We start from the raw sequence: 12,613 nt of genomic DNA, 5'->3' as shown, positions 1-12,613 counted from the left end.
AAAGAGACACGAAAATAGTAAAAAATAGGGACGGAGGTAGAGAAAATAATAAAACAGAAATAAATACATAGACAGAGAGAAAAATAGAGAAAGAGAAAGGAAAGGATAGAGATAAATAGATAGATGCGGAGGTATAGAAAAAGAGAGATGGATACGGAAATAGAGAAAAAGGGAGAGGAGATAGAAATATTTACGACATACAGATACATAGAAAAAAGAGATAAAAAGGCAAGGTAGATAAATTAAAATAAAGGGAGAAAGATAAATATATAAAAAGATATAAGAATTGATAACTAGCCAGAAATGAAGATAGCGAATAATTAAAGATATAAATAGATAAATGAATGAAGTGAAAAAGGTAGATAGATGAATGAGAGAAAGACTTAAAAAAAATAATATTGTCATTACAAATTGCAGAATAAAAATTATTATTATCACAATATTCAAAAATATAAGTTAAAGTTATATTTGAAAAGGAAGAAGAAAATAAAGTGGCGTTGAAAAAAATAAAAAAACTTGCAAAAAAGATATTAACAACAAAGTTAGATAAGAACATAAATTTATTATTATCAAAAATAAATAAAAAAGAACTCACACTCTACTGGAATTGTGTATTATTCTTTCTACTTCCCAAGAGCGTTAAACGTTTAATGCAACCTTGTTGCAAATCCCTTTAAGAGTTTCACTCAAATAGGTTCAATGCATAAATAAAACTAGTGGTGTATGGCATCGTGCCTTGAGTTAAATTGCTGGAACTTCCCGTATCAAATTACAATTTTGAAAATCTGAATTAATTTCGATATTAAAAATTTTTTTTTTGAATTAAAAAAAAATTGCAATGAAAATCTTTTGCTCCGTATCTCTGTAAAGGCTGAACCTGCCTTTGCCAAAACTAATCAGCACATCTCCCTATCAATAGGAATCGAATGTTTTTTGAACCATTCAAATCTGTTGATCCGTGCGCCCGAAAACGTGGACTAAAAAATGCATACACACAAAACACACACGCACACACACATCAATATTTTCTGAGGTAAGCCAAAATGTTCAGAAACCTTTGAAACGCGAAGAAATGTAAAAAACTTCATTTTCGATTATATGCCCATTACTTTAATCTACAGGAAGTTTAATAATATTGCAATTATAAAATTGTAAAATACAAAAAACAATATTATCTTATGTACAAAAATGGAAGTTAAAGTTATACTTGAAAATAAAGAAAAAAATAAAGTGGCAAGTGTGAAAACGTGCAGATAACATATTTAACAACGCTAGAACGTTCAACGTTTAATGCAAACTTGTTGCAAATCACATTAGAAGTTTCACTTCAACTAGGTTCAATACATAAATAAAATAAATCACAGATTAAACAGAAAAATATATGACGAAAACAGTTTGATTAAATTTTAAATAAAAACTTTAAAAAGCTTTAAAACAATATCAATATTTCAATTACCCCTGGGGTGCTCCTAGTGACCCCTCTCCTGTACAAAGCATGACCATTTGCGGACACAGCCCAGATGTGTATCGAGTCATCCTTTTTATTAACCTGGAGCAAAACAAAAAATTGTAACATCAAATTCAATACAATCATAACTTTCTGGTACTCACTCTGATTGTTACGTCTAACACTTTGACTTCACCACTTCCACCGAGCTCCCTCCAGGGGCCACTTGCAGATACAAGTCTTGCTCTTCTACACCACCTTCTACGTCTTACACAGTCAGCAAAGGATTTTTGAGGATGATACCTAGAGGAAAAATAAATTATTAAAATAAAATCATATGTTTGTTAATTACAAATTTATTTTCTTATTGATAAACTTTCTTAATGCTAATTTACAATTTTTGTTAGAGAATACTGGATAGAGAATAGAGACGGAAATAGACAAATAGAGAGACGGAAACAGGGAAAAATTAAGCCAGAAATATTTCCTTTATTACCTCCTGGCTGGAAAATCAGGAGCGTAACGCCATCCTGCAGAATCTACGCCTCCTCCACCAGATGTTAGCATTTCAAGAGTTGTCCCGTCAGAGCAACCACTCCATTGATGGTCCACGAGCCAATCTGACACCTTGATAAGAAATTGATTAGTACCTGAAGTGTAATGTAAACTTAAGCTGAAAGAGCAAAAAAAAGTAATAAGTCAATTCGCTTCAAGGAAACAGTCACGTTTGTGATTTAAAACAGAAAGAATTTGGCTTATCTCCAAATGTTTCGTGAATCCTCTCGATTACGCCTAATGGTCTTCATCAGCTTCTACCACAAATCCAGACTGAGTTTGTTCGTCAGCAAAGTTCCTTTTCTCAGAGTCCATGTATCTGATTCGCAGAGAGTATTTTGTATGCTTCTTCCTCAGTTTGAACGTCAGTAGTATTCTTTTTTCATAGTCCATGTCTCTACTCTGTAGAAAACCACGTTGAAAATGTAGCTTTTCGTCAACATTAGTGAGCCAGTAGTTTTTTGATTATTGTTTATGATTCTTGTCACATGTGAAGTTTATTTTATAGGTTTCTTGTCCAACTTTCTATTTAGGTTGCTCATCAGTAGAGTACCTTCTGTGAAAGTCTATATTTCCGATTCGCAGAGATTTATTGTAACAATTTAAAATGTTATAAGTTGGCTTTGACTTTGTTTTATTCATTTTTTTAACAAAACTTTAAACAATATTGATCTTTATCTATGGCGCTCCCTCAATCCCTTTCTCTAACTATATCTATTTAACCTCTTTTCTCTATCTATAATAGTAAATAATAAATGGTAGTCTGCCTGAAGGCAGGTCCACCACAGATAAATGATTTCCCTCCTCTTTTTTCTTGTATTTTCCTTTCCAAACTTCTGCTTCCATGCTTCATGATCCTGTGCTTTGGCTTTCAGTTCCCTGAATTTTCTCTTCTTGCGTAAGTCGTCAATCATCTGCATTCTTCCTCTTCCCATTGCTTTCAGTCCTTATACTTTACCTTCGACGACGTCGTGCAGGAAGCACTCTTTTTGCAGGACGGATCCGATTCAGTTTTCTTTTCTTTTCAGGACTGTGCTCAGTGGAGTCCTTTCTTCGCCCACTCTTCTCAGGACTTCTTCATTCGTAATGTCCACTTTATCTCCTCCACACTCATTTCAAAACTCACCAAGTAGTTCTTGACGTCCGTTTTTAGAGTCCATGTTTCTGATCCATACAGAGCTACGCTCCAGACATAGCACTTTATTAATCTCTTCCGCAAGTCGAGACTCAGTTTGTTCGTCAGTAGCGTTCTCTTCTTCGCGAATGCCGCCTTGGCGCTTGCAATTCTTGTTCTGATCTCTCTGGTGCAGTATCTGTCTCTGGTCAGGATGCTTTCAAGGTATTTGAAATGATTCACGACATCCTATTCTAGATTTCCTACCGCTATCCTCAGGAGCTCATCTTGTTTCGTGATTCTCCTCACTTTCGACTTGTCGACGTTGATTTCCATTCCGTAACTTCCACCCACTTCGACGATTCTGCTCATCATGTTTTGTAGACATCATATTTTGAGTCTGTTCGGTTTGGTTTTTCGATATCATCACTAGATCATCAGCGGACTTTATTTTTCTTCCTCCAATCAAAAAAACTCCAGTGTCTTCGAGTGCCTCGTTGACGTATTTATCTATGTATCTCTATCCATATTATATCTCTTTAGCTATCTCTATCTATCTATCGCCAACTCTATGTCTATTTCAATGTATCTATCCCCATCTATCCCCATCTATTACCATCTATTGTTTCCAAGTCTTTCTTCCCTCTTTCATTCTACCTTTTTCTCTCTCTTTTTTACTTTTTATTGTTTTTTAAGATATAACACGAGTTCACTAAAAACCAATTTCTATTCCTATTCCTACCCCTTCCTACTTTTATTAACACAAACGCACTGAGGTACCCGAAGCATTATATTTTATACCAGATAAGTTATTTGGTGATTCTCAAAGTGGTTCATGTGAATCCCCAGGAATCCATGACAACTTTCAAAGGGCCCACGTCAACAAACAGGAATTATAAAGATCCATCACAAAAAATTGATATCGGTTAAATAAAGAGTCCATGGCACAGGTAAAAGGGGTCCAAGACACAAACCACTTTGACAACCAATAAAATAACTTAACCATAACATTAACTATTAAAAAAAGTTCAATAATCTATTATTACTGACCCATTGCCATCGGACAGATGGTAATCTGGTATGCTCCTTCGATCGTTTTAACTTTCCGGTAACATCACTCCACATATATCTATCAGTAGGTAACCCCTTTGCTGTAAATCCACTGAGAGGATTCCACCTTTGGTTCTCGTACACAAAATAAGTCTGAGTATCAGACATGGGGTTGATGGCACCACCTGTACCAGGCTCGAGACCTGGAAGAGGAATAAAAAAAGTTTACTAACTAATCTGTTTATTAATTGTTTATGATAATAATACCTTTAAGAAAATGTCCACCCCATCCACCAGTGTAAATCCAGGGTGTTCGATCGTATGCCACTCCCCAAGCTAAAGGAGGTCCTGTCGCATCTTTGGGTCCTGGGGCAGCCTCTACACGCCTCAGATGACCACCCATTTGGCGGCAGAACACTTCTTGCATTGGAACGATTATCTGGAGGGAGATTAAAGAGACGATTATAAAAGTTGATGCTCATCATTAACTTCTTAAAGGATAAGTTTATGTTTTTGCCAGAAAATTCGATTTGCTAATTTTGTTTTCTCGACGTGTCTTCAAGACAAATGTCCGAACGGTTTTTTCATTATTAGCAGATAAGTGCAATACTATTTACTTTTATGATGCTCCCTCTATCACATTCTTTGCCTTCAATCCAAATCTTTTTATCTCTCTATTTATCTAGTTATCTATCTAAATAGCTCTATCTTTTTTCTGAAAATATTTTCAAAATTCAAGAACTTTTTGAAAGATTTTAGTTGGCCAATATTATAGGCCAAAAAAGTAGATTAGTTACAAAAAAATCATTAGCATAGTTTAAATATAGACCACGTATGTTCTGAACAGAACTAGTTTTGTTTTGAATTTTAAAAATTTAACCCTTTTCCACTCACAAATTGCGAGACTCATATGTATTTTGCCGTCGGAGCGACGGCATCCGACTGGAAAGGGTTAAAATTCAAAAATGACGTTCGAATTGTATATTTTGTATCTAACATTTGTGAAATTATAACATTTTTTTTATATTTAGAAATTATTATTTTTTAAATATTTTTCCCAAAAGCTCATCTTTTCTTCACACTAACGACACAAGCAAAATATTTTATGAATCATTCGAATCGGATACTCCGCCTTCTCAAAAAATGTCGTTTTCACACTTTTTCCTCCATATCTCCGAGATCTTGCCAAAAACTAACCAGCACATCTCCCTGGCAATACGAATCGGTTGATCTCTTAAAAACTGTCATTTTTGCACCAAATCACTAAAGCTGCTAAATCAGCCTTTGTCAAAAAACTAATCAGCACGTCTACCCATCGAAATGAATGTTTTTTGGAATCCGTGCGCCCGAAATCGTCGACGAAAAATTGTGGACACATACACACACACGTACATCCACTTTTTCTAAGGTATGCCAAAATGATCAGAAACCACTGAAACGTAAAGATATGCCAAAATTTCCTTTTTCAATTTTTGGACGATTATTATTTATGATTACTATAACTTACTTTAATTTAATGAAAAATGGCTGAATCACAAGAATATTTTACCCTGTTCCTTAAAAATATTGATTAATAAGATTAATGATTAGTAAGTTAATTGCTTAGAAATTATTTCTACATTATTCGTAGTTTCTATAAACCTTTGAAGTTATTAAAATCAAAAATATTTTTTAGACAAGACAAAAATTACAGCTGTTCAAAGAATGGGGTTATATCGCCAGCGAAAAAGTAAAAAAAAAACACTAGCAGTCAATGAATGTATTTTAATTTTAATTACATGAAGTTCTTCAAACAATTCCATGATGAGTGAAGTTGTGAAAACAATATTAACTTCCCGAAGGAGAAGTTTATGTTTTCATCAAAAAATACGATTCGCTAATTTTATGTTTTCTCGACGTTTCAAGCCATTCTGAATCGAATGAGACCAAATTTGAAAAAAGTATGTGTTTGTGTATGTGTGTGTATGGGAACAGATTTTTTGCCGTAAATCGACGTTTTCTCGAAAACGGCTGGACCGATTTCAAAAATTTAAAAGGCATTCAATTATCGTTTGCGCTACAATCGGCCGAACCGTTTCTTTATAAATCGCAGAAAAATCTTTCGTCTACGTTTTAGCCCGCAATTCTGAATCGATTTTGAAAATTCAAAAACCGATCGAAAGATATTGATTGGGAATCGTGCTGATTAGTTTTTGGTAGAGATCGGCCGGGCCGTTTTCTTGTAATAAAGTTTAAAAAAAAAAAAAAAATTCGACGATTTTTATGATTATTTTTTTGACGGTAGATACCATAGTCTTCTAGATCATACTAAAATATTACGGCCCTACGACAACTGGTTCAGCTTTAAAAATTCGTCAAAGTTTGCAAAAATTAGTATGGCCTTTTTGGCATTTGTCAAAATTAGAACTTTTATCGACGTTTGCTCAAAAACGCCTGAACCGATTTCAGATATTTAAAAAGCATTTGATGTATCTCGATGAGGATTATCGTTTCTCAGTTGTTAAAACAAAAAGTGTTAAACCTTTCGTCCACATTTAAGCTAATGCTACCGAACCAATTTTAAAAAGTCAAAATTTTAATCAAATTGAGAATGATACTGATCAGTTTTAGGCGAAAATCTACCGAGCCGTTTTCTTGTAATTAACTGTTGGAAAAAAAATTCAAACCAATTTTTATGGAACTTTTTTTTGGCGATATATATCACGGTCTTGTGGAACTTACTAAAATATTACGGCCTTACGACAAGTAGTTTAATTTTAAAAATTCATCAAAGTTTGAGAAAATGAGTTGTTTTTTTGACGTTTGTTAAAATTAAAATTAGACGATTAACTTGGTATAACGATACAGTACTTGATCTTAATGAATATACTAAACCATTGAAGTCCTACGGAAACTGGTTCAATTATAAAAATTATTGATTTTTAAAAATTTGCTTTTAGAAAATATTCCGAGTTAACGTGTTCGTTCGATTTCAATTATGTATAATAAATCCACTTCGGAATACTTTAAACACTCATAAATTAATTTATTTTTTATTGATTAAGTCGATTATTTACACATATCGGGAAGTTCATATAACTTGCCTCAAGGCAAAATACCAATACCAACTAGTTTATCTATGCCTCACGTGATTAATGGCGCCCCCTAATTGTTATGAATCTAAACAGATGCTAAGTGTTTCGTCTTTACAAAAACATACACTATCTCTATGCTTCAAAGGTAACCTCAAATGTCAAAGTACTAATGTTTTTATTTCCAATAATTAATATAAAAATAGTTAAATTCATTATAACATTTAAGAAGATCATTGATTAATATGTAATAATAAATATTTTAGGCGAACTATATAAATTTATATTTGTTGAAAGTAAGCATTGCAAATATCTAAAAATGTCTGAAGCAACAAGTGATTCTACCAATGATCTGAAAATTAAAATTGAACCACTAGAATTTCCCATCGAAGACGTTAAATGCGAAATCAAGGATGAATTTGATGATATCAATGGTATTGTTAAGTCTGAATCATATTCTGAAGATGATGATATCGCTGACATTGTTAAGACTGAATCATGTTTTGAAGGTGACGATATCGATGACATTGTTAAGACTGAATCGTGTTCTGAAGATGACGATACATGTTTAGAAAGATTCATGAATTCCCAAATAACAATTGAGGAAGAAGTCAAACAGGAATTAATTGAGGAACCCGCTTATGGGGAAAAACACCTTTTGCATGCAAAATCTGTAACAAAATATTCACAACAAAATATGTATTAGATCAGCACGATTGTGATAATACCATGAAAGAAACTTCAAAGTTTAATGAATCTGATGCACAAAAACAAAGTAGCCGCACTCATGCTGGTAAGCGTTCTCACAAATGTGGAATATGTGATAAGGCATTCACAACACCGAGTAGTATGAAAAAGCATATGCTTATTCACACAGGGGAACATCCATATAAATGTGAAAAATGTGACAAGACATTCAGACAATTGAGGAGTTATAAGGTACACATGCTTAATCATTCTGAAGATCGACCTTACAAATGTGAGGTTTGTTATAAACATTTACAAATGTGCACACTTTGAATCAGCATGCATTAACTCATACCAGAAGACATCTTTGTGAAACATGCGATAAAACATTTGCACGATTGGAAGAATTCAAAATACATATGCGCATTCATTCTGGAGAACGTTCTTTCATATGTAAAACTTGTAACAAAGGGTTTCATTCATCAAAGGTTTTAAAACAACATATGCAAATTCATACTGGTGAAAAGCCCCATAAATGTGAAAAATGCAATAAGTCATTCACACGACTAGCTGATATGAAATCTCATATTCTTATTCATACAGGAGAACTTCCTTACAAATGTGCAACATGTAACAAAGGGTGTCGATCATCAAAAAAGTTAGAAGAACATATGCAAACTCATACTAGAGAAATATCCTATAAATGTGAAATATGTAATAAGACATTCAAAAAATTAGGTTATCTACAAATTCACATGGCTATTCATTCCGAAGACTGTTATAAATGTGAGATATGTAATAAAGCATTTCCATCATCATGCAATTTAAAAAATCATATGCGAATTCATGCTGCAGAAAAACCCTATAAATGTGAGAAATGCAATAAGGCATTTGCAAACTCTATTAATCTAAAAAATCACATGATTATTCATTCAGAAGAGCGTCTTTATGATTGTAAAATATGTAATAAAGTACTCTTTCATCAAGTAATTTAAAAAATCATATGCAAATTCATAATGGAGAAAAGCCTCACGAATGCCAAATTTGCAATAGAACTTTTACACAATTGGGCGGTTTGAAAACACACATGCACATTCATAGCAGAGCAGGTTCAATAAATAAGCTGGATGAAAACTAATTTAATTACTAAATGGCTATTACAAGATGGGGGTTACTGATAGAGTGAAAGTTTAGGATTGTGTGTATTTTCTAATTTCACAATTATTAAGACAAGTTGCATGAACTTTTCGAAATGTGCAATAATTGACTTAATCAAATGAAACTACTGTATAACAGACCAACGTTATGACAAGGCCATGCTACGCTCCAACTTTCATACAATATGCTACTGAATCATACTGAATACTGTCAAAATATCATGTACTTGCTGTGCATTCAGGCGTTTTACACATAATTGGCAACGGGACTCGAATGTTATGAAGCTGGGCCAGAAAGACCCTGTTATATAAAAACATGTTTTTGACATTTGTGCGGTTTCTTGGTTAGGTTTTCTATCAGACTACCTGATCAAAACGCCTGACTGCACAGCAACCACATGGCTTTTGACAATATTTAGAACTATTTTGTTTAGAAAGTTCTACATAACATAGCTTTCCCATAAAATTGGTCTGTTATGCGGCAGAATCGGTCCCTTAGATATTTAGATAAAATTGAAAAAAATAAATAAACTGTATTTTTTCAAAAATAAAGTAATTATATGTCCTGAAATTGTAGTTTATTATTCCAAAATTTAATAAATTGACAATGTATGAAGCATCACATCATAAAAGCAACTTTTGACAAATATTTTGACTATAATATTTTTTCAAATTTTGATGATTTTTTTTAACTTGTTTTTAGGACCATGATATCTACCAAATCAAAAGGTTTCATCGTATTTTTAACTTCCTGTAAGGTCCGCATTTTTTCGTCCACGTTTTCGGGCGCACGGATCAACTGATTTGAATGATTCAAAAAACATTCGATTCCTATTGATAGGGAGATGTGCTGGTTACTTTTTGGCAAAGGCTGTCCAGCCGTTACGGAGATATGGAGCAAAGATTGCAAAAAATACAAATCGAGTTTTTGAGAGAACGGAGTATCTGATTTGAATGATCTGAAAAACATTCAATTTGTACAAAACTCGATTTCTATTTTCTGCACTCTTTGTTCTTTATCTCCGTAACTGCTGGTCCTGCCTTTGCCAAAAAACTAATCAGCGCAGCTCCCTATCAATAGGAATCGAATGTTTTTTGAACCATCAAATCGGTTGATCCATGCGCCCGAAAACGTGACCGAAAAATTGTATCCATACATACATACATAAACACACACACATACATTCATTTTTTCCGAGGTTGTTTAGAAACCTTCAAAACGTCGAGAAATGCAAAAATCTTCAATTTCGATTTTTGGACGATTACAATAACTTACCCTACGTGAAGTTAAAAAACGGCTCACATGCACCCAGACATACTTTTTCCAAATTCCGATTCAGAATGACATGAAACGTCGAGAAAACAATATTGGTAAATCAACAGTTAATTACAAAAATAGGAGCCGATATTTATTAAAAACTAATTAGCACGATTCCCAAACAAACTGTTTTTGAATTTTTAAAATCAATTCAAAACGTGGACGAAATATTTTTACTGTTTTGCTAATTGGCTTTTAAATTTTTGAAATCGGTTTAGTTTTTTGAGAAAACGCCGACAAAAGGTGAAAAACCGACTCACATACATGCACATACATACTTTTTCCAAATTTGGTCTCATTCGAATCAGAATGGCTTGAAACGTTGAGAAAACAAATTTCTCACTCGCAAAGAATAAATATAAAACATCCATTCCTATGTATACTTTTTTAACTTCCCGCAGGGTCAGTTATTGTAATCGTCCAAAAAACAAAATTGAAATTTTTTGCATTTCTTCACGTTTTGAAGGTTTTGAACGTTTTGGCAAACCTCACAAAAAATGAATGTGTGTGTATGTATGTATGGATACAATTTTTCATCCACGTTTTCGGCGCACGGATCAACCGATTTGAATGGTTTAAAAAGCATTCCATTCCTATCAATAGGGAGATGTGCTGATTAGTTTTTGACAAAGGCAGGTCCAGCCGTTACGGAGATATGGAGCAAAGAGTGCAGAAAATAGAAATCGAGTTTTTGAGAGAACGAACGGATCATCCGATTTGTATGATCCAAAAAACATTCAGTTCATAATGACGGGGAAGTGGTTATTTGTTTTAGGCAAAGGTAGGCCCAACGGTTTCGGAGATACAGAGTTAAATGTTAAAAAAATTGCAGTTTTTTGAGAGAACTTAGCGTCCGATTTAAATGATTCAAAGAACTTTCTGCTTGTTTAACAAAATAATTGCTTTCGGAAAAAAAAAATTCTAATTTTTAACAAAAAATTCACCACTAGTTTATCTATGATCGGTTCTTTCAATTTGCAAAAGTTTTGTCGTTTCCATCTGACAGATAGAGCATAGAGAGTTGTTATGAATTTAAAAAGATGGTGAGTGTCTCGTCTTTATATAAACATAGTCTATGCTTTGACTTGAACTGACAACTCAAACGTCATGTTTACATAAAAGAGATAAGGATTGCATTTCCAAGAATTAATATAAAAGTAACTAAATAACTTATTATATTTCAGATCAAATAGATTAGTAAATATTACAGGGATTATTTAAGTTAATTTTTAATGAATATACGTAGAGAAAATATTTAAAAAATGTCTGAATTAACATGTGATACAAAAATTAAAATCGAACCACTTGAATTTTCCATCGAGGAGGTTGAACGCGAAATTGAAAATGAATTTGAAGGTTTTGATGGTACTGTTAAATCTGAACATTCTGGAGATGACGATACGTGTTTAGAAAAATTCATGAATTCCGATGTGAAAATTGAAGAAGAAATCAAAGAGGAGTTAATTGAGGAACCTGGTAAGAAATCTCATTTATGCACAATATGCAATAAAGTATTCACTACAAAATATCTTTTAGATCAGCACGTTTGTGATCAAACCATAGAACAACTTTCAAACTTCAGTGAAAATGGTAATCAAAAACAAATTGGGGGTGCTCATACTGGAGATCGTTGTTACAAATGTGAAATATGTAACAAAGACTTCAGTCATTCAAATAATTTAAAGCGGCATATGGTTACTCATTCTAAAGAGCGTCGTTACAAATGTGAAATATGCGAAAAGGCATTCACAACATCGAGTAATATGAGAAAGCACATGCGTATTCATACAGGAGAACGTCGATACAAATGCGAAATTTGTGACAAGTCCTTTATCCATGCAGCCAGTATTAAGATACACATGACTATTCATTCTGAAGATCGACCACACAAATGTGAAATATGTAATAAGACATTCAAACTTTTGAATAATTTAAATCAGCATGTTTCTTCTCATACCGAAAACCATACTTATAGTTGCAAAACATGCAACAAAACATTTGGACATTTAGACAGACTTAAGACACACATGCGCATGCATTCTGGAGAACGTCCTTTCATATGTGAAACATGCAACAAAGGGTACCGTTCAGCAAGAAGTTTAAGACAACATATGCTTGTGCATACTGAAGAAAGGCCCTTTAATTGTGAGCAATGCGATAAGACATTCACCCGGCTCGCTGACATGAGAAACCACATGCTTATTCATACAAAAG

General features: G+C 33.3%; 1 protein-coding gene across 1 annotated transcript in view; it reads right to left on the bottom strand.

Annotated features, from left to right (window-relative positions):
• Positions 1 to 1,094: 1,094 nt before the first annotated feature.
• The window catches only part of LOC113391311 (tectonin beta-propeller repeat-containing protein-like), a 47,003-nt gene continuing 35,484 nt past the window's right edge, over positions 1,095 to 12,613 (bottom strand). The window contains exons 20-25 of the mRNA XM_026627255.1: positions 4,434 to 4,605; positions 4,167 to 4,369; positions 1,944 to 2,074; positions 1,612 to 1,750; positions 1,457 to 1,549; positions 1,095 to 1,115 (exon numbers count right to left, since the gene is read on the bottom strand). Coding sequence (XP_026483040.1) covers positions 1,095 to 1,115; positions 1,457 to 1,549; positions 1,612 to 1,750; positions 1,944 to 2,074; positions 4,167 to 4,369; positions 4,434 to 4,605 — 759 coding nt within the window. The remainder of the gene's footprint in view (positions 1,116 to 1,456; positions 1,550 to 1,611; positions 1,751 to 1,943; positions 2,075 to 4,166; positions 4,370 to 4,433; positions 4,606 to 12,613) is intronic.

The sequence above is a fragment of the Ctenocephalides felis genome, unplaced genomic scaffold (assembly GCF_003426905.1).
Source record: "Ctenocephalides felis isolate EL2017-DRISC unplaced genomic scaffold, ASM342690v1 CF-g0.4_SCAFFOLD_00845, whole genome shotgun sequence".
NCBI lineage: Eukaryota > Metazoa > Arthropoda > Insecta > Siphonaptera > Pulicidae > Ctenocephalides > Ctenocephalides felis.
Note: the sequence above shows the minus strand (reverse complement) of the source record. Positions and strands in the feature narration are given on the sequence as shown.